Source organism: Geotrypetes seraphini, chromosome 3 (genome assembly GCF_902459505.1).
Source record: "Geotrypetes seraphini chromosome 3, aGeoSer1.1, whole genome shotgun sequence".
NCBI classification, from domain to species: Eukaryota; Metazoa; Chordata; class Amphibia; order Gymnophiona; family Dermophiidae; genus Geotrypetes; species Geotrypetes seraphini.
The window spans coordinates 259,224,131-259,249,117 of NC_047086.1; the positions used below are offsets into that span (position 1 = coordinate 259,224,131).

At 43.9% G+C, this 24,987-nt stretch overlaps 1 protein-coding gene across 5 annotated transcripts in view; it reads left to right on the forward strand.

Annotated features, from left to right (window-relative positions):
• The window catches only part of NDUFAF7 (NADH:ubiquinone oxidoreductase complex assembly factor 7), a 268,244-nt gene that overhangs the window by 71,422 nt on the left and 171,835 nt on the right, over positions 1-24,987 (forward strand). For all 5 annotated transcript variants that reach the window (XM_033935902.1, XM_033935906.1, XM_033935905.1 and 2 more), the window contains one exon: positions 12,535-12,615. In XM_033935902.1, coding sequence (XP_033791793.1) covers positions 12,535-12,615 — 81 coding nt within the window. The remainder of the gene's footprint in view (positions 1-12,534; positions 12,616-24,987) is intronic.

The window sequence follows — 24,987 nt, forward strand, 5'->3', positions numbered from 1 at the left end:
TGCATTCCGGCTTCACAGGCTGACTTTCCTCTTCAGTATGTATCTTTATTGAAGTAATCCACTCTGAGTCAACCTGCTGCACCGAGGGTACTACCTGTTCAGCCATTACTACCAGCGCATACTTCAAGGTGCCGTAGGTCACAACAGCATACAGTTATTTGATGCAGACCACTCAACACCACCACTGTTTCTTCAGTTTTCTATGTGCATCAAGACGACCTTCTGCATCGAAGATACTGAATATTCGCTTTCCGATACTGGTATATGTTTCAGGACAAGCATACATGAGTCCTACAGAAGGAAGTTTGTACACCATGCTGAGGCTAACATACATCACCTTGATACCAGCCCACTGCGATTTTTACCACGAGGCCTCTAAGTACTGGGGATAGCTATCCATCAGAGCTGCCACTCATGAATTTTCTGGGCACTTCCCCTTCGACCAGGCATCGATCTTGTATCGACTTTCTGGTTCTTCTCATCAACACGCTCTTCTCCATTGCATCATTTCTCATGTGTTTAAGTGAAAAAGAGATATACCTCGATCCTTGTCATCATTGGATCGATACCGAGATCATCCTATTTTTATTCAAAGACTGGACATTTTAACTTTCATTCAGTCTTTGCTTTGTTACCTATGCCTGACTCTTCCAGCATTCCTTTAGCACTGTCTTTGCAAGGAATTGCTTCCCAGGACCAGATCTTGTTCAGTAGATCTTTTCTTTCCTGTATATATGACGAGCTTAGCACAGTTCTGCTTTAAGTTTAAAGCTCTTACTGACTCACTTGCTGGGTTCCTACATGTTTGGAACAGTGCTTCAATTTCTTTTTGCATAACAGGTAAATTCCTGTCTGTGGATCCACATATATTCTTGCAGGGAAGCACCTATGGCTCATAAGAACTGCAGCTGCTGGGTCAGACCAGTGGTCCATCAAGCCCAGCAGTCCGCTCATGCAGCGGCCCTTAGGTCAAAGTCCAGTGCCCTAACTGAGATTACCTTACCTGCGTACATTCTTGTTCAGCAGGAACTTGTCTAACTTTGTCTTGAATCCCTGGAGGGTGTTTTCCCCTATAACAGCCTCCGGAAGAGCGTTCCAGTTTTCTACCACTCTCTGGTTGAAGAAGAACTGCCTTATGTTTGTATGGAATCTATCCCCTTTTAACTTTAGAGAGTGCCCTCTCGTTCTCTCTACCTTGGAGAGGGTGAACAACTTGTCTTTATCTACTAAGTCTATTCCCTTCGTTATCTTGAATGTTTCAATCATGTCCCCTCTCAGTCTCCTCTTTTCAATGGAGAAGAGATTCAGTTTCTCTAATCTCGCACTGTATGGCAATTCCTCCAGCCCCATTGCTGTGAACAAGGCTGCCCTGTAAACATCTAAAAGCTAAGTTACTCAGCATTTCATATTCTGCTCTTTTGACTGGTTTTCAGCATTATATCTGCTTAATTTCTCTTCTCCTCCCTGTTTCTTACTAAAAAAAGCACAAAAAAATCCTTCTCTTTCCTCTGTTAAATCTTATTTCCTCTTCCTGCATTTTTGTTTAAAATACTGTGTTTTAGGTGGTATAGAGCCTATATTTCTGGTGCCTGTGGCTCAGGGTGACTAAAGTAGGGAAAATCCTGTTATAAATCCTGTGTTTTAGGGTAGCACTGATAGAACCTGCAGTTTTATTTAAAATACTGTGTTTTAGGTGGTATAAAGCCTATATTTCTGGTGCCTGTGGCTCAGGGTGACTAAAGTAGGGAAAATCTGTTATAAATCCTGTGTTTTAGGGTAGCACTGATAGAACCTGCAGTTTTGTTTAAAATACTATGTTTTAGGTGGTATAGAGCCTATATTTCTGACTCACTAGTTTTTAGCCATTGTGTCTGATTAGGTGGAGAAAGGAGGGGCTCTGTTTTATTTCTAAGGTTAATTGCATTATCTTTGGGACATTGCTGTGAACAAGGCTGCCCTGTAAACATCTAAAAGCTAAGTTGCTCAGCATTTCATATTCTGCTCTTTTGACTGGTTTTCAGCATTATATCTGCTTAATTTCTCTTCTCCCTGTTTCTTACTAAAAAAAAATATAAAAAAGCACAAAAAAATCCTTCTCTTTCCTCTGTTAAATCTTATTTCCTCTTCCTGCAGTTTTGTTTAAAATACTGTGTTTTAGGTGGTATAGAGCCTATATTTCTGGTGCCTGTGGCTCAGGGTGACTAAAGTAGGGAAAATCTGTTATAAATCTTGTGTTTTAGGGTAGCACTGATAGAACCTGCAGTTTTGTTTAAAATACTGTGTTTTAGGTGGTATAGAGCCTATATTTCTGGTGCCTGTGGCTCAGGGTGACTAAAGTAGGGAAAATCCTGTTATAAATCCTGTGTTTTAGGGTAGCATTGATAGAACCTGCAGTTTTGTTTAAAATACTGTGTTGTAGGTGGTATAGAGCCTATATTTCTGCCTTACTAGTAGTCTTACTTATAGTCCCACCAACCCCAGGGACCACTATTCATATATAGAGACCCATATAATCAGGACTACTCAAATCAAGTCACTTCACAACCAATCAAGATGACCTTTATTCTATGCAATCACTGTGGTGCTTTAATTCCAAGACATACTATTTGGAGGCTTAAGGCTTGCCCCATCTGTCTTCAACTTGCCAGTATTAAGGAGGAGCTCTGCAAACTTAAACAGGAATTGAATACAATTAAAGCAGCTTCCATCACTCCACAAAATCATACCAACTTACCACCTCTACCTCAAAGAATAAAACAGCCCAGGAATAAATGGGTCACAGTAGGCTCAGGAAGACTGCGACATGTAACACAGAAACATCCACCTTCACTAATATTACCTCTACAGAATTCCTTCGCTCCACTAGTGCACTGCGATACTCAGGAAAACAGAAGGGAGGTGGGACTGGAACCAATGAAGGTAACTCAAGAGAACAAGCGCACCCTAAGTACAAATAAAAAAGCCAAAAACAGAAAACTATTATTGTTGGGGGATTCCATCATCAGAGGCATTAACCTTGGAACACAGGGCGAGGAGACCAAAATAGTGAAATGTCTTCCAGGATCCTCAGCTACCAGGAGTTCCAGGCAAATACTGACTATAATTAAGGAAGAAACTAAGGATTTTAACACTGATGTTGTTATCCATCTGGGAACAAATGACCTGGCCAACAACTCCACACTTGCAGCACAGAAAGCTTTTCGGGAGCTTGGTGAGGACATGAAACCTTTTGTAAAGACTTTAGCTTTTTCTGAGATACTGCCTGCATATGGAAAAGGAGAGCAAAGAGTGAAAAACACAGAGGACTTTAATAGATGGCTCAGAGCCTGGTGTCATCAAGAAGGCTTCAGGTACATAGGAGGATGGGGAAATACATGGAAGGACAAGAAGCTATATTGCACTGATGGGCTACATATTACTACAGCAGGAAAAAGAAACCTTGCAGAGAAATTTAGACAATATTTTTCTAGGCATTTAAACTAGAAGGTGGGGGTGGTGTATGTACGAAGGACAATTATAGAGACCACCCCTGGCAAAAGAAAAGATGTGATAGTAGTAAAGGCTGCAACATAAGCAATATCAGCAACTCATTTCTTAGTATTGCAACGGAAAGTGAAACGACACAAAAATCCATACAAAAAAGGAGATTATCGCTGAAAAATAGCTGGAAAGCGATGACCACAAATGCTCGCAGTCTAAGCAACAAAGTTCATGATGTGCAAGCCCTGATATTAGAGGCAGATCTAGATATTGTTGCTATCACAGAGACATGGTTCAGTGAATCACATGGATGGGATGCAAACATACCGGGATATAATCTTTTTAGGAAGGACAGAGATGGTCATAAAGGTGGAGGAGTAGCTCTCTATGTAAAGATCAATATCCAAGCGACCGAAATGCAAGGGACCTGGGGAGAGGAAGAAGCAATATGGATTGCTCTGAAAAGAGAAGATGGAACTTCTATCTACGTGGGTGTAGTCTACAGACCTCCGACTCAATCGCAGCAAATTGATAAGGATCTGATTGTGGATATCCAAAAGTTTGGAAGGAAAGAGGAGGTTCTGCTGTTGGGAGATTTCAACCTGCCGGATGCGGACTGGAATGTTCCGTCTGCGGAATCGGAAAGAAGTAGGGAGATTGTGGATGCCTTTCAAGAGGCTTTGCTCAGACAAATGGTGACGGAACCCACAAGGGAAAAAGCGATATTGGATCTGGTCCTCACAAATGGAGAGAGTATCTCTAATGTTCGAGTGGGTGCTCACCTGGGTAGTAGCGATCATCAAACGGTTTGGTTTGATATAATGGCTAAAGTGGAGAGCGGCCGCACGATACTTAAAGTCCTAGATTTCAAACGTACGGACTTTAATGCAATGGGAAAGTATCTGAAGAAAGAGCTGTTAGGATGGGAGGACATAAGAGAAGTGGAAAGACAGTGGTCTAAGCTGAAAGGAGCGATAAAAATGGCTACGGACCTTTATGTGAAGAAAATCAATAAAAACAAGAGAAAAAGGAAACCGATGTTCTCCAACCTAGTGGCTGAGAAAATAAAGGCGAAAGAGTTGGCGTTCATGAAATATATAAAAACCCAAGAAGAGGAGAGCAGAAAGGACTACAGGGTGAAACTGAAAGAAGCCAAGAGAGAGATACGTTTGGCGAAGGCACAGGCGGAAGAACAAATGGCTAAAAATGTAAAAAAGGGAGATAAAAAATTTTTTCAGATATATTAGTGAAAGGAGGAAGATAAAAAATGGAATTGCTAGGCTAAAAGATGCTGGGAACAAATATGTGGAGAGTGATGAGGAGAAAGCAAATGTGCTAAACAAATACTTCTGTTCTGTGTTCACAGAAGAAAATCCTGGAGAAGGACCGAGATTGTCTGGCAAAGTTACACGAGAAAATGGAGTAGATTCTGCGCTGTTCACGGAGGAGGGTGTTTATGAGCAACTTGAAAAACTGAAGGTGGACAAAGCAATGGGACCAGACGGGATCCATCCCAGGATACTAAGGGAGCTCAGAGAGGTTCTGGCGAGTCCTATTAAAGACTTGTTCAACAAATCTCTGGAGACGGGAGTGATTCCTGGGGATTGGAGGAGAGCGGATGTGGTCCCTATTCATAAAAGTGGTCACAGGGATGAAGCAGGAAACTACAGGCCGGTGAGCCTCACTTCAGTTGTTGGAAAAATAATGGAAGTGTTGCTGAAAGAAAGGATAGTGTATTTCCTTGAATCTAATGGGTTACAGGATCCGAGGCAACATGGCTTTACAAAAGGTAAATCGTGCCAAACGAACCTGATTGAATTTTTTGATTGGGTGACCAGAGAGCTGGATCGAGGACATATGCTAGATGTAATTTACTTGGATTTCAGCAAAGCCTTTGATACAGTTCCTCATAGGAGGCTGTTGAACAAACTTGAAGGGCTGAAGTTAGGACCCAAAGTGGTGAACTGGGTCAGAAACTGGCTGTCGGACAGAAGCCAGAGGGTGGTGGTTAATGGAAGTCGCTCGAAGGAAGGAAAGGTGACTAGTGGGGTCCTTCAGGGTTTGGTGCTGGGGCCAATCCTGTTCAATATGTATGTAAGTGACATTGCTGAAGGGTTAGAAGGAAAAGTGTGCCTTTTTGCAGATGATACCAAGATTTGTAACAGAGTAGACACCGAAGAGGGAGTGGAGAATATGAAAAAGGATCTGCAAAAGTTAGAGGAATGGTCTAATGCCTGGCAACTAAAATTCAATGCAAAGAAATGCAGAGTAATGCATTTGGGGATTAATAATAGGAAGGAACCGTATATGCTGGGAGGAGAGAAGCTGATATGCACGGACGGGGAGAGGGACCTTGGGGTGATAGTGTCCGAAGATCTAAAGGCGAAAAAACAGTGTGACAAGGCAGTGGCTGCTGCCAGAAGGATTCTGGGCTGTATAAAGAGAGGGGTAGTCAGTAGAAGGAAGAAGGTGTTGATGCCCCTGTACAGGTCATTGGTGAGGCCCCACTTGGAGTATTGTGTTCAGTTTTGGAGACCGTATCTGGCGAAAGACGTAAGAAGACTTGAGGCGGTCCAGAGGAGGGCGACGAAAATGATAGGAGGCATGCGCCAGAAGACGTATGAGGAGAGACTGGAAGCCCTGAATATGTATACCCTAGAGGAAAGGAGAGACAGGGGAGATATGATTCAGACGTTCAAATACTTAAAGGGTATTAACGTAGAACAAAATCTTTTCCAGAGAAAGGAAAATGGTAAAACCAGAGGACATAATTTGAGGTTGAGGGGTGGTAGATTCAGGGGCAATGTTAGGAAATTCTACTTTAAGGAGAGGGTAGTGGATGCCTGGAATGCACTCCCGAGAGAGGTGATGGAGAGTAAAACTGTGACTGAGTTCAAAGAAGCGTGGGATGAACACAGAAGATTTAGAATCAGAAAATAATATTAATTATCCCAGGACAAGCAGGCATGATATTCTCACATGTGGGTGACGTCATCTACGGAGCCCGGATGCGGAAGCATTTTCAAGCAAACTTGATTGAAGATTTAAGTTTGTTCTGCTGCTCCACGCATGCGTGCCTTCCTGCTCCACTAGGGGGTGCATCCCCTCGTGGTCTCCAGTTCAAAATTTTCCGCGAGCCTAGAAGTCGTGTTTCTTCTAGCTCTGCCCCAACTGCCTTCTAGCACCGCGATTTTCTTGTTTTTTCATCTTTTAAGTCGCTGTGCGCAAAGTTTTACCTTCTTCAACTTGATTCCTGCTTCGCTTGATCGACCCGGAGGCTTCCGGGTCCCCGTGGCCGCGTGGCTGCTCGAGCTGCGGCCACTTTCGATTCTATGTCCCAGCCTTTGTCCGGCTTTAAAAAGTGCACCCGGTGCGAGCGGCTTCTTTCCATCACAGACCCGCATCGCCTGTGCATCCTCTGCCTGGGGGCCGCTCATCCAACCGACTCCTGCCCCCAGTGCGCTACTTTCCAGAAATGGGCCCTCCGTCGAAGGAAAGCCCGCATGGCGGACCTCTTCGCCCCAGACCAACCCTCTACCTCGGCCTCGGCCTTGACCTCGGCCCCGAATACCTCGGCATTGCCTCGAGACTCGACTCCGAAGCCCTCGGGACAACAGAAAGCCTCGGCTCCGGGTAAGTCCCCTCTTCCCTCTTTAGGTTCTGTACCAGCGAAGAAACCAACCTCGGGGACACCGGCGACGCATGGCGGAAGTCCCATGCTTACAGCCCCGGTGAAGCCCTCCAAGCCTTCGGGCCATGCCTCCACCACACGGAAATACTCTGATACGAGGTCGCCCCCGGTGGAGTGCACCGAGGCAGGGGACATGCCTTCGATGCTGTCCGTGCCCGTCTTCCAGGACCTACTCCGAGCAATGATCTCGTCGGAGCTGTCCGCTGCAATGGCCCACCTACAACCGGCCTCTGCCTCGACCTCGACCCCGCATGTGCCAGACCAGCCTGAGCCTCGCGTCGAGCCACCTCGGGGGAAAAGCGCGCAAAATTCGCCGCATTTCATCCTCCTCGGACTCCTCGCCGAGACACCCGAGGCGCTCTCCCTCCACAGACCGCCACAGGGCAAAACGTCGGGTCAGACCATCACTTTATTTCAACCAAGTTTCACTCGAAACAAAAAATTAATCATCCACAACTCAAAAAAATTTCATATCGGGATTATACAAAATTAGATGGGCTGGGGAGGGCTATTAACGTAGAACATAATCTTTTCCAGAGAAAGGAAAATGGTAAAACCAGAGGACATAATTTGAGGTTGAGTGGTGGTAGATTCAAAGGCAATGTTAGGAAATTCTACTTTACGAAGAGGGTGGTAGATGCCTGGAATGCGCTCCCAAGAGAGGTGGTGGAGAGTAAAACTGTGACTGAGTTCAAAGAAGTGTGGGATGAACACAGAGGATCTAGAATCAAAAAATAATATTAAAAATTGAACTAAGGCCAGTACTGGGCAGACTTGTGCAGTCTGTGTCTGTATATGGCCATTTGGTGGAGGATGGGCTGGAGAGGGCTTCAATGGCTGGAAGGGTGTAGATGGGCTGGAGTAGGTTTTAACGGAGATTTCGGCAGTAGGAACCCAAGCACAGTACCGGATACAGCTTTGGATTCTTGCCCAGAAATAGCTAAGAAGAAAAAATTAAAAAATTTAAATTGAATCAGGTTGGGCAGACTGGATGGACCATTCGGGTCTTTATCTGCCGTCATCTACTATGTTACTACCGTGTTTCCCCCATTATAGGACCTCCTCCTTTAGTAAGATACCCCCCTTTTTTTCCCCACCTGGGAAATATAAGGCTCCCCCCCGAAAATAAGGCACTATTTGGCAAGCACCCCCACAGCCTCCCGACCACCCCCATCATGTAGAAGCTCCTACCGTGTCCTGCTGCTTCCTCTTGGCGGTCCCGACACGATCGGGGCAAGAGGGAGCTCAAGCCCTCTTGCCCCAGCCAACCGCGGCACCCCCGACACGATCGGGGCAAGAGGGAGCCCAAGCCCTCTTGCCCCGCCGACTCCCCAACTCCCCGACAATATCGGGCCAGGAGGGAGCCCAAGTCCTCCTGGCCCTGGCGACCGCTCCCCCCCCCCCCCCGCTAGTTGTTCGGGCCAGGAGGGAGCCCAAACCCTCCTGGCCACGGCGACCCCCTACCCCCACCCCGCACTACATTACGGGCAGGAGGGATCCCAGGCCCTCCTGCCCTCGACGCAAACCCCCCTCCCCCCAACGACCGCCCCCCCCAAGAACCTCCGACCACCCCCCCAGCCGACCCACGACCCCCCTGGCCGACCCTCACGACACCCCCACCCCCCTTCCCCGTACCTTTCTGTAGTTGGCCGGACAGACGGGAACCACACCCGCCTGTCCGGCAGGTAGCCAACGACGGAATGAGGCCGGATTGGCCCATCCGTCCCAAAGCTCCGCCTACTGGTGGGGCCTAAGGCGCCTGGGCCAATCAGAATAGGCCCGGGAGCCTTAGGTCCCACCTGGGGGCGGGGCCTGTGGCACATGGGCCCAACCCGACCATGTGCCCAAGGCCCCGCCCCCCAGGAGGGACCTAAGGCTCCCGGACCTATTCTGATTGGCCCAGGCGCCTTAGGCCCCACCAGTAGGCGAGCTTTGGGACGGATGGGCCAATCCGGCCTCATTCCGTCGTTGGCTGCCTGCCGGACAGGCGGGTTTGGCTCCCGTCTGTCCGGCCAACTACAGAAAGGTACGGGGAAGGGGGGTGGGGGTGTCGTGGGGGTCGGCCAGGGGGGTCGCGGGTCGGCTGGGGGGGCGGTCGGAGGTTCTTGGGGGGGGCGGTCGTTGGGTGGAGGGGGGGTTTGCGTTGTGGGCAGGAGGGCCTGGGATCCCTCCTGCCCGTAATGTAGTGCGGGGTGGGGGTAGGGGGTCACCGTGGCCAGGAGGGTTTGGGCTCCCTCCTGGCCCGAACAACTAGCGGGGGGGGGGGGGTCGCCAGGGCCAGGAGGACTTGGGCTCCCTCCTGGCCCGATATTGTCGGGGAGTTGGGGAGTCGGCGGGGAAAGAGGGCTTGAGCTCCCTCTTGCCCCGATCGTGTTGGGGAGTCAGGACCGCCAAGAGGTAGCAGCAGGACACCGGTATAAGCTTGTACATGATGGGGGGGGGTCGGGAAGCTGTGGGGGTGCGAGTGGTCCTTCAGGGTGGGGGTGCGTGTGGGAGTGCGTGCGAGAGGTCCTTCGGGGTGGGGGTGCGAGCGGTCCTGCGGGGGGGGGGTGAGTCGGGGGGGTCATCAGGCTTTCAGGGTGGGGACAGGGCGTGTGTGTGTGTGTGTTTGTCAGCTCTGCTGGTCCCCTACCCTGGAACAGGAAATTGATATGAGATAATTTGGGGCCAGTGGAACAATGATGGCACACGTGGACTGCGGACCCACACCTGCTCCATGCACACACCCTGCCTATACTCAGAACAGACTACCCTTCTGCTCCTTCCTTGGTATGCTAGAACAATTACCTACCAAATTAACAGAGAATGGAAATATGGAGATGTGATGACCTGTACCATATACAGGTAATAAATGTATTTTTTTCAGCAATAAATGTGTACTGTATTCTTCTTCATGGAAAAATAAGACATCCCCCTGAAAATAAGACCTTGTGCATATTTTGGAGCTTTTAAAAATATAAGACAGTGTCATATATTCGGGGAAACAGGGTATGTTCAAGAATTTGATATTATAAACCTTAAAATTAAACTACAAGACCTTAAAACATCCAATGTTACTTCTAAACAGATCATAGAAACATTGGTTAGAGATAATACAAATCTGAGAAGGAAATTGGAGACTTTAGAAAATTTATCTTGTAATAATAACCTCAGATTGATTAACTTTCCCAGAGTCGCAACAACAACTCCTAGAGATATGTTAAAACGTTATTTGACAGAGGTCTTAGAAATTTCATAAGAATTGTTGCCACCATTTACCCAGGTTTATTATTTATACGGCGAGAAGAAGAACAACAAGGGGAAAAATTACAAGATGATCAACAACCATCAAATATTACAATGTTACTGGAACGTTCAGACAGGGAAATGGCAGTACCGGCAACACTTCTCCTTACACTAGAATTAGCACCAGATAAAAACTGGTTGCTTAGACTTTTCTTTAAAAATAAATTAAAAGAATTTTTTGGATATAAATTACAAATGTTTCAAGACCTGGCATGAGACACACGAAAACGTCAACGTGAATTTCTGATTTTGAAACTGGGTGTTACTTCTTTAGGGGCAACCTTTTTTTCTTCATCACCCATGTAAATGTGTGATACAGTATCAAATGCAAAAATATTTCTTCTATGATCCTACCCAATTGACAACTTTATTGACGGCCACTCGCCTGAGAGCAGAGACAGTATGAATTTCTCATTGTTTAATTTGGACATTTCCTTCAGTTGATCATGTTTCAAGTTTCTTTTTTTCAATTAATGTTTTTTCATAATAACTCATTGAATCTATTTCTTGGATCTCTGTATTGAGGACTTGAGTGGAAGTTAAATTTTAATTTCTTTATTATGCTTGTCTCATATTATCATAATGTATATTTGTTTATTTATTTAACTCAACTTTTCTGTACAAGTGGATACTTGATAATGTTATAGAAAATCTGATAAATAAATAAAAAAATTAAAAAAGAATGCAAGTCTGAGTCATATAGAAGGCTTGGAGATGATGTATGTCGATGAGAACAATGTCTACAAGAAGATTTTCGAAGTCTTCGGTACTGATCTGATGAAGACGAGGAAGAGGACTGATGAGTATCCCTCTTACTCTTCGAAGCATGAGATCGACACAATGATGAGCGATGGTATGTTGAAGTTGATCATCCTAAGAAGAGTGTCGGTGCTTCGAAGTAGAGGAACGATGCTTCAAAGAGGAACATAGGTGAGACGAGCGAGAACATTGATGTGAGGATCGATGTCTTGAGAGTTCTCTAGAAAAAGGATGACGATATCTCACAGGAGATCCATGAGAAGATCGATGCTCCAATGGATAACCGACAGCGGTACCTTGAGGCCTTGTAACGCTATGCTCAAGCTGGGCCGGTGCCGAGGGAGTCGATGTTAGCACCGGCATGCAGTGCAGTTTAAATATATTACCGAGCTCCCTTTGGAAGAATTCATCAAATTTCGTCCTGAAAGAAGGCACCTGTACTGATGGTTGAACAGCCAGTACCATCAGTGCAGCAGGTTGTCTTGGAGTAAGTGACATCGATGAGGGTACACACCATGTAGGAGAGACAACCTGTGAAGCTGGGGTGCGGTGGCATCTTTGTTTGGTCTGCATCAAGGGACTCGATGCTGTAGAGACCTATGACACTTGTTTGGAAGCTTCTTAGCTGGCTTCCCTAATGCTGGAATGTCTTGTGATTTTGAAGTTGAAGCCAGAGTTTTCGATGTCGGACGCTTGGGACGATTTGGTGACATCAATAGGTGTGCCAAACAACTGCTCCTGTTGTGCGCAACGAGTGTTAAGAGAGTAGGATTTTAAAAGTTGAACAGTGAGAAAAAAAATTCAATTTTGTGTTCAGGGCCTATACACTGTAGACACCATTTATGAGGGTCTGAAGCTGAAATAGACCGCTGACACTTACCATACTTTTTTAAAACACATCAAAAATCTCGACATAGATGGAAAAAAATTATTCAGCAACATAGAAATCAATTGTCACTGAAATATACGAGGAAAAAGAAGAAAAATACGTGAAAGTGGAAAGGCAAACTTAGGCTAAACAGAGTCCAGTTCTTCACTCTGCGGCAAATGAAGAACTGAGGTGCTGCAAGCCTCAGTGGGCGGGAAGGCAGTCATGCATGTGTGATATGGGTAGTCGCAAAGTTTCTTAAAACTTAAAGTGGCAGTTCACTTTTCATACTGCCCGTGGATGGCGTCGCCCATATATGAGAATATGCTGCCTGCTTTTCCTAGGATAAATAAATTTGCACATTATAATACAAGAATTTTGCCTAGTTCTTAGCTCATGTATTCAAGTCAAAAAGCCAGTTCCTAATTTGGCATTATTTCCCTCTTTTTAGGGTTATTATCTACACCGTGATATGCTGGGAGAAGAAGGGGACTTTGTGACTTCACCTGAAATAAGTCAGATTTTTGGAGAGGTAAAGTGAAAAAAAGGCATAAAATGTGCATCCATTATGACAGACCTTGACAAATTTTTATTAAATCTCTTGCTTCTCCTTCCTCATCCCTCCAATACTGTCCACAGTGACTTTTATTTAAGAAGGTAGACAAGGGGAGGGAATAGCTCTTTTAGAAACTGATCTACTAAGGCCTTTTTCCTTTTCTGTGCCTGTTGGCAAAGAAAATTCAGTAAATCTGTCCTAGAAACCAGCACAGCATATGCTTCCCCCATAAGGTATTAAAAGCCAAACAGTTTTGCATCCACAGAACCTCCTGACCCTTCACCAACAATTGATCCAGAATGGGTACAGAAATGGAAAATTTCTCCATAAACTCAACACAAACAAACATTCCATTGGGTGGAGGGAAGGAAATTTATTTTTGAAAAGTTAAATTATTTAATTATAATATTGTATTCACATCATATGTATTATTATTTTAGAATGAAGATGAGGATGGGAGAAAATAAGTGTTTTAATATATAATTATATAGTTAATAGTGTGTGTTCTACAGTATTTCTGATTTATCATTTGTATTACACTATCAAAGTTTGAAAATCAATAAAGATTTATTTAAAAAAACAAACAAACCATTCCTAATTCTAGTGTAATCTCATGATCATCAACATAAATGCTCTCGTTCCCAGGCATAGTGTGAAGTAATGCAAATCTATAAAAATGTCACTTAAGACCTAGATCAAATCTGCCATGCCAGCACTAACTTCCAAAACAAAGACCCTACCTACAAAAAGGCAGTGCTCTAAATCAGTAGTTCCCAACCCTGTCCTGGAGGACCACCAGGCCAATCGGGTTTTCAGGCTAGCCCTAATGAATATGCATGTAGCAGATTTGCATGCCTGTCACTTCTGTTATATGGAAATCTCTCTCATGCATATTCATTAGGGCTAGCCTGAAAACCTGATTGTCCTGGTGGTCCTCCAGGACAGAGTTGGGAATCACTGCTTTAAATCAGTGGTTCTCAACCTTTTGTGTTCTGGGGCACACTTGCAAGCTTGCCTGACCAAATAATTCAAAGTTGTCATATTTGCCAGTTATTGGCTACTGACCAAATAACTTTAAAGTACCAGAAAATGCACTTTAAAATGTACAGTTTCTAGTGTGATGTGTCTAGTAGTCCTGAACGCTAGGGTTATGCATCTGAACCCACAAGTTACTTACAGCTCCCCCTCCTTCCCAGTAGGCTTGCTTCTGCCTCCTCAGTTTTTCTTTTGCAAGCAAGTTGCTCAGATGTGTTTCTGATCTGCTTTGCAGTTGTTGGGGTTTTTTTTTTGAGGGGGAGGTTCCTGTTGTTCTAAGTTTGAGGCCCAGTGTCCAGAGGTTTCCTCTTGTTAAGCCCTCTGCCTGGGAGAAGACACAGACTCCCACGGTGGAACTTTGCTGCTAGCAGGATCAGCCCTTGGGCACACCTGTCTAACCAGCCTGCTGTATTATTTTTGGAGCTTGAGGACCGTCCCCTGAATGGCTGCTCATATCCCTGATTCATCAGGAGCTGTTTGGTTCTTTGCAGCGAGAGAGTTGTTTTTTTTTGGGGGGGGGTTGAGACTCAGCCCAACATTAGTCCGACTGGCAGCCAGAAGACCAAGCTCACAGATCAAATCTGTGAGGCAGAGTTCTCTGTTCCAGCTGCACTTCTAAGGTCAGGCAGGCAGGCACAATGAGTAAGGCTGTTATAGCCTATGGGGAAAATTGGAGGAGGGGTGTCTAGAAAAGTCTAATTTGAGGGTTTCTGACGCCAGAGCTAGGGTCCCCCTCCTAAAAAAAACCATTCCTTTTTTTTAACTTCAGGCAATTTTTTTTGAACCCCAAGCCATTTTTAGTGCGAATTTACTGGCAGTGGCCATCTTGGATTTTAAACAATCTTTTTCTTAAGCTTCCATCTGACTCAAAACCCTTTGATTTTTCTTAAAACCAGTAGGAATGACCCACCCACCCCCAAGGCCTTTCTACCCCTGTATCATGCCAGGTTCATGCTGGATGGTCAGCTCAGGAGCACATGGGGAAGGGGTGGGAGCCTTGGACTCAGCCTTCCAGTGCTGGGGATCTGCAAGAGGCTTGATCCCAGGGGAAGATGCCCTTTCCAGAGCCCTTCAAAGGAGATTTGGCTAAGCGCAGACTCTGGATCTTCAAAGAAACCTTGCTGGGGTCATTGAGACCCCCTGTGCAAGGCTTCACCTCAGTTTTTGTGAGCCTGATGTGGAATGCTTTTTTAAACTGCTAGGGTCCTCCAGTGTCTGCTGGAGGTGCAACAATGGTGGTGGCACTGGGGATTAGTCCTCAACCTATGCCACGTGCAGACGAGGACACAGAGTTGAACCAGGACATCCAGTCTGACATTGACTTGGAGAATGGAAGGTCCAGTTCCATATCCTTATTGTCCAAGGACACAGTTTCCCTGGCAGAGCTTGGTTTTCTGCATGAAACCAAAACAAAAAGGAACTTCAGACACCTGTACAAGATGCAGGCAATGTTTATTAAACAAACACACTCAAACAGACCACCTTTGAACAGATCAAGGAACCCAACACAGTCCTTGTTTTGATCAACTCGTCTTCATCAGGGGTCCTAATGGATGGAAAATATTACATCACTAAAAAGTGATATATTAATGTGTGGTGACAGAAAAAAGTGCGTGTGAGAGAACCAGTGGGGAAAGTTAAGAATAAAGAAATGATTCCTTTGTGACATATGCTTGCCAGATTGTAGAGGATCAAGAGTCTGTGAGATGAACATGACACTTTTCCTTAAACTAATGGAAGGTCTAGTTAACTTTGATCTCATGAAATATTTAGAGAAGTTCAGCATTCTACACGACTCTCAGTCTGGATTTCGCACAAATTACAGTACGGAAACAGTCCTAGCTTCGCTGACTGATTACTTCTTCCATCTGTTTTCCCTGACGATTACTTCTTCCATCTGTTTTCCCATCCCTGGGAAAAAGCGCACTGGTATTTCAGTTTGACTTGAGCAGTGCCTTTGACCTTGTTGACAATGAAATTCTGCTTAGATGCCTCGATTCTATTGGCATTTATGGACAGGTACTAACCTGGTTCACAGGCTTCTTAAAAAACCGCACTTACCAGGTTCACAGTGACAGAACCTTTTCCCAATCATGGGGGAATCCCTGTGGAGTTCCACAGGGCTCCTTTCTCTCCCCTTCTCTATTCAACGTCTATTGGGCATCATTGGGACATATTTTATCTGACTTAAAATTGAAATCGTACATATACGCAGATGACATTACAATTATCTTTCCCATAACCTCACTGACACAAGAGACAGAACAATTCACCTCATCTGTTCTCACTAAGGTAGAACAATGGAAAAATTAAGAGGGGACAGATTCAGAACCAATGCTAGGAATTTCTTCTTCACACAAAGGGTGGTGGACCTGGAATGTGCTTCCAGAGGGTGTGATAGGACAAAGTACAGTTTGGGGGTTCAAGAAGGGATTAGATAATTTCCTGAAGGAAAAGGGGATAGAAGGATATAGATAGAGGATTACCATACAGGTCCTGGTCCTGATGGGCCGCCGCGTGAGCGGACTGCTGGGCATGATGGACCTCTGGTCTGACCCAGCAGAGGCACTGCTTATGTTCTTATGATTACACAATTCAAACTAAAACTGAACCCAGAAAAAACCAAGCTTTTCCTGGCAAGTCCTAACTACAAGCTAACGAATACCTCTTTGAAATTAAATGGGTTAAATTACCCAATCAATTCTACTATCAAAATCCTTGGAGTCATCCTGGACCCATGCCTAACTTTTGAAGACCATACTAATGCTCAGGTTAAAAAATGCTTTTGCACCCTTTGGAAACTTCGTACCATCAAACACTATATTGACTTCCTCTCTTTTCAACTGCTGGTTCAATCTCTAATCTTAAGCATCTTAGATTACTGCAATATCATATACTTGGGATCCTTTAAGAAAACCGTCAAACGATTGAGAATAATTCAGAATACTGCCGTCCGTCTCATTTATGGTCTCAAAAAGTCAGATCGTGTAAGCCCGTATTACAGAAAACTACACTGGCTGCTGATGGAGACAAGGGTCATCTTCAAGTTTGCCTGCCTCTGCTTCAAAACCATAACAGGTTCATTCCCAATTTACCTGTCGCACCATTTTGAATTTCCAGGCACAACTTGCACACGTAATGCCTATCTGTTTGCCTTCCCATCCTTGAAGGGCCGTATCTACAAGAGATTCATCAATAGATCACTGTCATTCCAAGCAGGCAAATGGAATAAATGTCTAACCACTCTCATTTCAAATTCACCCTCCTACCAATCCTTCAGGAAATCAATTAAATTTATAAATTTATCTGACTCCTTCCTGCCTTGTTGTATCTCTGAAATACTTCCGGATATACTTGACTACTCTCGGCTTGCTTATGTAATTTGAAAGTTTTTTCTGTAACATCGCTATCTGTGTTCAGTCTCTTCCTCTGTAAACCGCTCTGAACTGTTGTGGTATTGCAGTATACAAAAATAAAGTTATTATTATTATTAATAAATAGATAAAAGATAAATAGAATGGGAAGCAGAATGTAAGGAAAAATAAAAATAATGCAAAATAAAAATTAGGCTCAGTTAAGTTCAGTTCAGTGCAAGGCAGCAGTAGGATGGGAGTGGAAGTAGGCCGCAGGTGATCCAAAGATGGTCCCAGGATCCCAACTGCAAGAGCCCATGCTCACCATCGCACTGACACTGGAGCCCGAACTGAACCCCAATGAATTTCGGGGGAGTACTGTATTGAAAACCTATTTGTTTGTCAACGCATTTATATAATTGAGTGCGAATATGATCAAGATGTGAACCTGTGTGCTTGGTCAAGGATTTAATTTATGCCTTTTGATGTTATTGTATGATATATAGGATTGTTTAAATAACAATTATGTTGTATTGTCAAATTTTATGTATGTTACTTATGTAAACCGTGTAGGCTATATGAGGTATATAAATTTCTTAAATAAATAAAGGTGTTACAAGGTATTCAACTGACTTTCCATTTAGTTATTTGTGAACAGGATGGAGGTAAATGCTTATGGACAATATCTTCGTATTTTCTGTAAAGTAATATTGTGTTTCACCAGAGGTAAATCGATAGATGAATTATCCTTCCAGTGTTGAACAATCAGTTTCAATACAACAGAAATTATGACATCAAATAACATAGCATGTTTATTAGGTAGCTTTGTTGCTAAAGATATGGATTTCCATATAATGTTTAAAATCTAGTGGTTCCAGAATATGTAATAAAAATTTTAAGCCATATTTCTGACCAGAAAACAGTGGTTATTACATTCAAATAAAATATGCTTTAGGGTACCAGGTTTCATTTTATAGGACCAACATAACAGCATAAGAATAGCCTTACTGGGTTAGACCAATGGGCCATCAAGCTCAGTAGCCCGTCTTCACGGTGGCCAATTCAGATCACCAGTACTTGGCAAAAACCCAAATAGTCATAACATTCCATGCTACCGATCCAGGGTAAGCAGTGGCTTCCCCCATGTCTATCTCAATAACAGATTATGGACTTTTTCTCCAGAAAATTCTCTAAACTTTTCTTAAAACTAGCTATGTTAATCACTCTTACCACAACTTCTGGGAATGCATTCTCTGAGTAAAAAAATATTTCCTCCTATTGGTTTTAAAAGCATTTCCTTGTAACTCCAAGTATCCCCAAATCTGTAATTTTTGACGGGAGTGAAAAATCGATTCACTTATACCCGTTCTAATCCACTCAGGATTTTGTAGACTTCAGTTATAATGCCCCTCTTCTGTATGTTTTCCAAGCTGAAGAGTCCTAACCTTTTTAGTCTTTCCTCATATGAGAGATAAGAACATAAGCAGTGCCTCTGCCGGGTCAGACCAGAGGTCCATCCCGCCCAGCAGTCTGCCTTAATCACCAGAAGGGGCCCCCTTGCCCCCTAGGTTTCTCATCGAAGTCCTATCTTCCCATCAATGTCCTAACCCTCCGGCCTTGCACCTGCACGACCTGGTGAGCTGTCTATACTTATGCAACACCCCAGCACCTCCCTCAGTACCCCACGATTCCCTTTTCCCTCAGGAATCTGTCCAATCCCTGTTTGAATCCCTGTACTGTACTCTGCCGGATCACTTCCTCCGGGAGCGCATTCCATTTGTCCACGACCCTTTGGGTGAAGAAAAACTTCCTTGCATTTGATTTGAACCTATCTCCCTTCAGTTTCTCTGAGTGCCCCCTCGTACCTGTCATCCCTTTTAGTCTGAAGAACCTGTCCCTGTCCACCCTCTCTATGCCCCTAAGTATTTTGAAGGTCTCTATCATATCCCCCCTGAGCCTCCTCTTTTCCAGAGAGAAGAGCCCCAGTTTATCCAGCCTCTCAGCATATGGGAAGTTTTCCAGCCCTCTTACCAGTTTCGTTGCCCTCCTTTGGACTCTCTCAAGAACTGCCATGTCCTTCTTGAGGTGCGGCGACCAATATTGAACGCAGTATTCCAGATGTGGGCGCACCATCGCTCGATACAGCGGCATGATGACTTCCCGCGTCCTGGTTGATATGCCCCTCTTGATGATGCCCAGCATCCTGTTGGCTTTCTTCGAGGCTGCTGCACACTGTGCGGATGGTTTCATGGATGGATCCACTAGCACACCCAAGTCTCTCTCAAGTCCGGTGTCTTCCAGCAATCTCTCCCCCATTTTATACTCGAACAACGGGTTCTTTTTCCCTATGTGCATGACCTTGCATTTATCTACTTTAAAGCGCATTTGCCATTTGTTTGCCCAGTCCTCCAGCTTATCGAGGTCCCTTTGCAGTTCCTCACACTCCTCCCTGGTCCTAACTCTGGCGCAGAGCTTGGTATCGTCTGCAAATTTTATAACCTCACACTTTGCCTCCGTTTCCAGGTCATTGATAAATATGTTGAAGAGTAGCGGCCCCAGCACCGATCCCTGCGGCACACCGCTCGTGACTCCCCGCCAGTCAGAATATTGGCCCTTTACTCCGACCCTCTGTAGTCTACCTGACAGCCAGTGCTTGATCCATCTGTGTACATCCCCGCCCACCCCGTGGTTCCACAGCTTCCTAAGCAGCCTTTCATGTGGCACCTTGTCAAAGGCCTTTTGAAAATCGAGGTAAATGATGTCTATGGGTTCCCCTTTGTCCACCTGACTGCTTATTCCCTCAAAGAAGTACAGAAGGTTTGTCAGGCACGACCTTCCCTTACAGAATCCGTGCTGGCTTGTCCGCAGTAGGCCATTTTTCTCGATGTGCTCACAAATGCTGTCCTTGATCATTGCTTCCACCATCTTCCCTATAACTGAAGTCAGGCTCACCGGCCTGTAGTTCCCGGGGTCACCTCTCGATCCCTTCTTAAAGATAGGTGTGACATTCGCCAGTTTCCAGTCCTCTGGTACCTCTCCAGTTTTCAAGGATAGGTTGCAAACATGCTGGATTGCGCCCGCTATTTCCTGACTTAGTTCCTTTAGAACCCTTGGGTGGATCCCGTCCGGTCCCAGTGATTTGCCGCTTTTCAGTCTGTCAATCTGCTTGAGGACATCCTCCTGACTTACCTCTATATGCCCCAATCTTTTGGCCTGCTCCCCACTCATGAGCTCCTCTGAGTCCGGTATATTGGACGTGTCCTCGCCCTTTATCATCTTCTTGGTCGCTCTTCTTTGAACCTTTTCCAGTTCTGCTATATCTTTCTTAAGATAAGACAGGTGAGGTCGCACCATGGAGCGATTCAAAGTCGTCATAATATTCTTAGTCTTGTTAACCATCCCTTTTTTAATAATTCCTAGCATCTTGTTTGCTTTTTTGGCTGTACATTGGGTGGAAGGTTTCATCGTATTGTCTACAATGACACCCAGATCTTTTTCTTAGGCGCTAACCCCCAAGGTGGACCCTAGCATCTGGTAACCTATGATTTGGGTTTTTCTTCCTAATGTGCATCACTTTGCATTTGTCCATATTAAATTTCATCTGCCATTTGGACGTCCAGTCATCCAATTTTATTAGGTCTGCCTGCAATTTTTCACAATCTGCATGCTTTTTATCAACTTTGAACAGTTTAGTGTCATCTGCAAATTTAATCACCTCGCTCGTCATTCCAATTTCAAGATAATTTATAAACAAGTTAAATAGCACTGGTTCCAGTACCGATCCCTATGGCACTCCACTATTTACCCTCCTCCACTGAGAAAAATGGCCATTTAACCCTATCCTCTGTTTTCTAACCAATTCCTAATTCACAACTGAACTTTGCCTCCTATCCCATGACTTTAATTTTCTCAGGAACCTCTCATGAGGAACTTTGTCAAAAGCTTTCTGAAAATCTAGATACACTATATCAACCAGTTCACCTTTATCCACTTGTTTATTCACAACTTCAAAGAAGTCCAGCAAATTGGTGAGGCAAGATCTCCCTTAGTTTAATCCATGCTGACTCTGTCCCATTAAATCAGGACCAGTTTAGCGCCTTCTACATATTTTATTTTTTTATAATTGTTTCTGCTATTTTTCCTGGCACTGAAGTCATTTGATAGGATTTGATAGGGGTCCAGTGTGACATGTGTTGAAGGAAAAATAAAGATTGGGTCATAGGTGCTGAGAGTGATGGTCTTAGGACCATGTAACCAAAAGAAGGACCATTGTTGATCAGACAGCGATTCTTCTATCTCATTCTCCTATGCTTTTTGAGTTTTTAAACAGAAATTATTAGAGGAGTTTTGAGAAAAAATTATAAAAAGATGCAGCAGCAGAGAAGTTTGGAGAGGCTGTTGATTTAAATAGAAAGAATGTATACAACTCTTTAGAATAAAATTGTATTAAGTAGAAAGAATGTGTACAACTCTTTAGAATGGAATTGTATATCTAATTTTTTTTCTTAAGCATATAAATTGATAATGTTTTGAACCTTTGTAGCCTTATTAACAGTCAATTTGAAAAACCAAAAATGAGTTGTTTTTTTATTTTGGAGCACTATTTATAAATATTTTAAGTTATGTATGTTTTTAAATTATGTATTATTTTAAGTTATGTATGTTTTTAAATATTTTAAGTTATGTATGTTTTTTGGGGGGGAGGGGGAGGTCACGTGATGTGGTGGGCTTAGTAGGACGCATCTGTGCTGAGCTCCTGTTCCCCAGGTCTCATTGATCTTAATAACCCCTCGAATTTGCCTGGTTTTTCATCTGAATTGAAGAAAATACCTTCAAATGGACAAATACTTATTTTGGGAGACAACCCAGATGAATTCCAAGTCATCAAAGAAAGTTAAAGATAAACCACACCAACAGTTGGACAGCATGAAGGGCTCCTCAGGAGTCTTGGTGCCTTTGATGTCTCCTGAATACATAAAACAGCTGACAATAGCAGTAGTGGAGGCACTGGATTCTCGCTTGACACTTATTTCTAATCAACTAGCTGAAATGAAAGCACTTTTTTCAGACTTATCAAGAAGAACAGGAGAACTAGAAGTAAGGTTGTCAGACATTGAAGATTTAACAGCAACAGCCTCAGAGTCTGTGGAGTCCCTGTGGGAGCAAATTTGTCGTCAGAAAGAAAAACTAGAGGATTTGGAGAATCGGTCCCGAAGGGACAATGTACGCATAGTAGGCTTGCCTGAAACAGTATCTGACTTTAATCTTTTATCAACATTGGAGCAATGGTTTCAAACAGAACTGCCACTTCCAGTAGGTTTGGGGCCATTAAAAATAGAAAGGGCACATAGGTTAGGTCGAAGAAGGGAAAATAACTTAAGATCACGAGTAGTTATAATAAAAATTCATAATTGTAAGGCAGCATTAATGAAGCAGTACAGGCTTAATAGAGACTCATTGAAGTATAACGATCAAAGAATTCAAATGTTCCAAGATTACTCAGCTTCTCTTTCAGACAAATGGAAAAAATTCTCTCCCATCTGTGTAGTCCTTTCACAGAAAAAACAGAGCTTTGCTGTAGCATATCCGGCTGTACTTCGTATTTTAACACTAAAAGGTTGGTAAACATTTGATACTGTGGAGGCGACTGGGGCATATCTTAAGTCTTTGCCAGCAACACCTTATTTCATTTTTATTTTTAGTTATTTTATTAATAATAGACCATAATTGACTACCTAGTTAAGATCAGTAATGGTCCTTCTATAGAACTTATATGATTAGTAGGTTGACCTTAAAACAAGAATTAACGAGTAGAATCAACTGAAACTTTTATGGAACAGACTGCTATTGGTGAAGTTTGTAGCTGCAGAAGGAGACAACTCGTATTAATTCCTCATTTTATACTGCTGAACATTTTTTTTTATTCAGCAAAGTTAACAGCATCCAATACAGCAAAGCCAGCTGCAGCCCAACCAACATTTATGATGACATCATCCACCTGTATACCTCAGCTTGTTGTGGTGAGATTCAGTCACAGAGTGCTCACAGTCAAGATGTAATGCCTCTTCTGTTTAATCATTTCCTTGGCTCATTGAAGGATTTTGTTGTCATGTTTGTTCTTCACTCGATAGGGAGTGTTTTTCACTGCCACCACAGTTAGAGGGTTATTACTCACCTCAGCTCACTCACTTAGAACAGACTTGAGACTAGTGCCAGCTTATGGTCATGGACATCTTTCTGTTTAGAAGCTCACAATTCCTAACACTTATTCCTAACAATGCAGCCTCCTATTACAATAAATTGAATGTTTATGTGAGAAGGCAATAGCGCTTTTTAATAATCTGGAGAGTCGATGGTCATCTGACATGTCTTTCCTTTGTAGAGAAGCTGCTGTTGCATTGAGAGGTCATTCTCAGTCGCTAGTTTTTAACTATGTTAGTTCTACTCAATTTGTAACATTCTTAATCATTGTAAATCGCATAGAACTTCACGGTCCTGCGGTATATAAACTGTTATTATTATTATTATTATTCGGCTTCTTGGCTACCAGAATCTTTATATTGCAGACTTTCTTAGTTTTATGTATGATTCTTACATGTTTTGAGTTGTTGTAATACTTGTGAGATTATATATTTGGTACTTTTAGACAATTTGAATTTAAATTGTAAAATTAGGAGGATTCTTTAGTTATGTGCCTCTTTATTTATATTTATATATAAATGCATCCTCTTTAATAAAACCCTAAGCGCGCATGCGCACTTAGGGTTTTGTGATTCCTGCAGCATGCTGTGTCCTTCCGTGGCCTTATTCTATTTACGGCGCACGGTGACTTGATGTGCGTGCAGGCTGCAGCAGCTTGAGGCGGCTGTCGGCACATGCAGGCAGTTGAGCTGTGGTGGTTTGAACAGGAATGGCTGGAGGGTGTTGTGCGGGTGCTGACAAGACAGGAGGGTAGACGCGAACGGAACAGAAACTGGATGCTGGACAGGGGGAGCAGGTAAGGGGTACTGCTGGACAGGGAGAGCAGGGAACAGGTACTGCTGGACAGGGGGAGCAGGGAAGAGGTGCTGCTAGACAGGGGGGAGGTAAAAGGAAGGGAGAAGGCCTACTACTGGACAAGGGGAGCAGGGAAGAGGTGCTGCTGGATGGGGGCGGAGGTAAAATGAAGGGAGAAGGGCTGCTGCTGGACAGGAGAGATGTAAAATGAAGGGAGAAGGGCTGCTGGACAGGAAGAGCAGGGAATGAGTGCTGCTGGACACGGAGGAGGTAAAATGAAGGAAGAAGGGCTGCTGCTGGACAGGGGGAGCAGGGAAGGGGTGCTGATGGGCATGGGGGAGGTAAAAGGAAGGGAGAAGGCCTACTGCTGGACAGGGGGAGCAGGGAAGAGATGCTGGATGGGGGGGAGGTAAAATGAAGAGAGAAGGGCTGCTGCTAGACAGGGGGAGTAGTGAAGGGGTGCTGCTGGACAGGGGAGACGTAAAATGAAGGGAGAAGGGCTACTGCTGGACAGGTGGAGCAGGAAACTGGTGGTGGTGGACAGCCGAGGAAAGAGAGAGAAAGAAAGAAAGACAGACAGAAAGCGGCCAAGGAGAGAGAGAGAAAGAAAGACAGACAGACACACATCTAATTCTAGCACCCGTTAATGTAACGGGCTTAAAGACTAGTTTATATATAAGTATATAGACATCTATTCATTTATTTTTTATTTTCTTTAATTTCATTCGAATCATATATCCATTTATTTTTTATCATACATGGGCCCTCTTGCTGGGGTGCGCTAGCTGATTGGCGTTTGGTGCGCGTTGGTTCAATTGACTTGCACTAGTCGGATGGCGTGCTTTGGTAAAAGGGGGGGTTAATGATTTATTCACTAATTTGACCAATCATTTATTAATATATTTATTTATCTATTTATTTCTTATTTTATCTAATGATATAATTAATTATTTGTTCATTTACA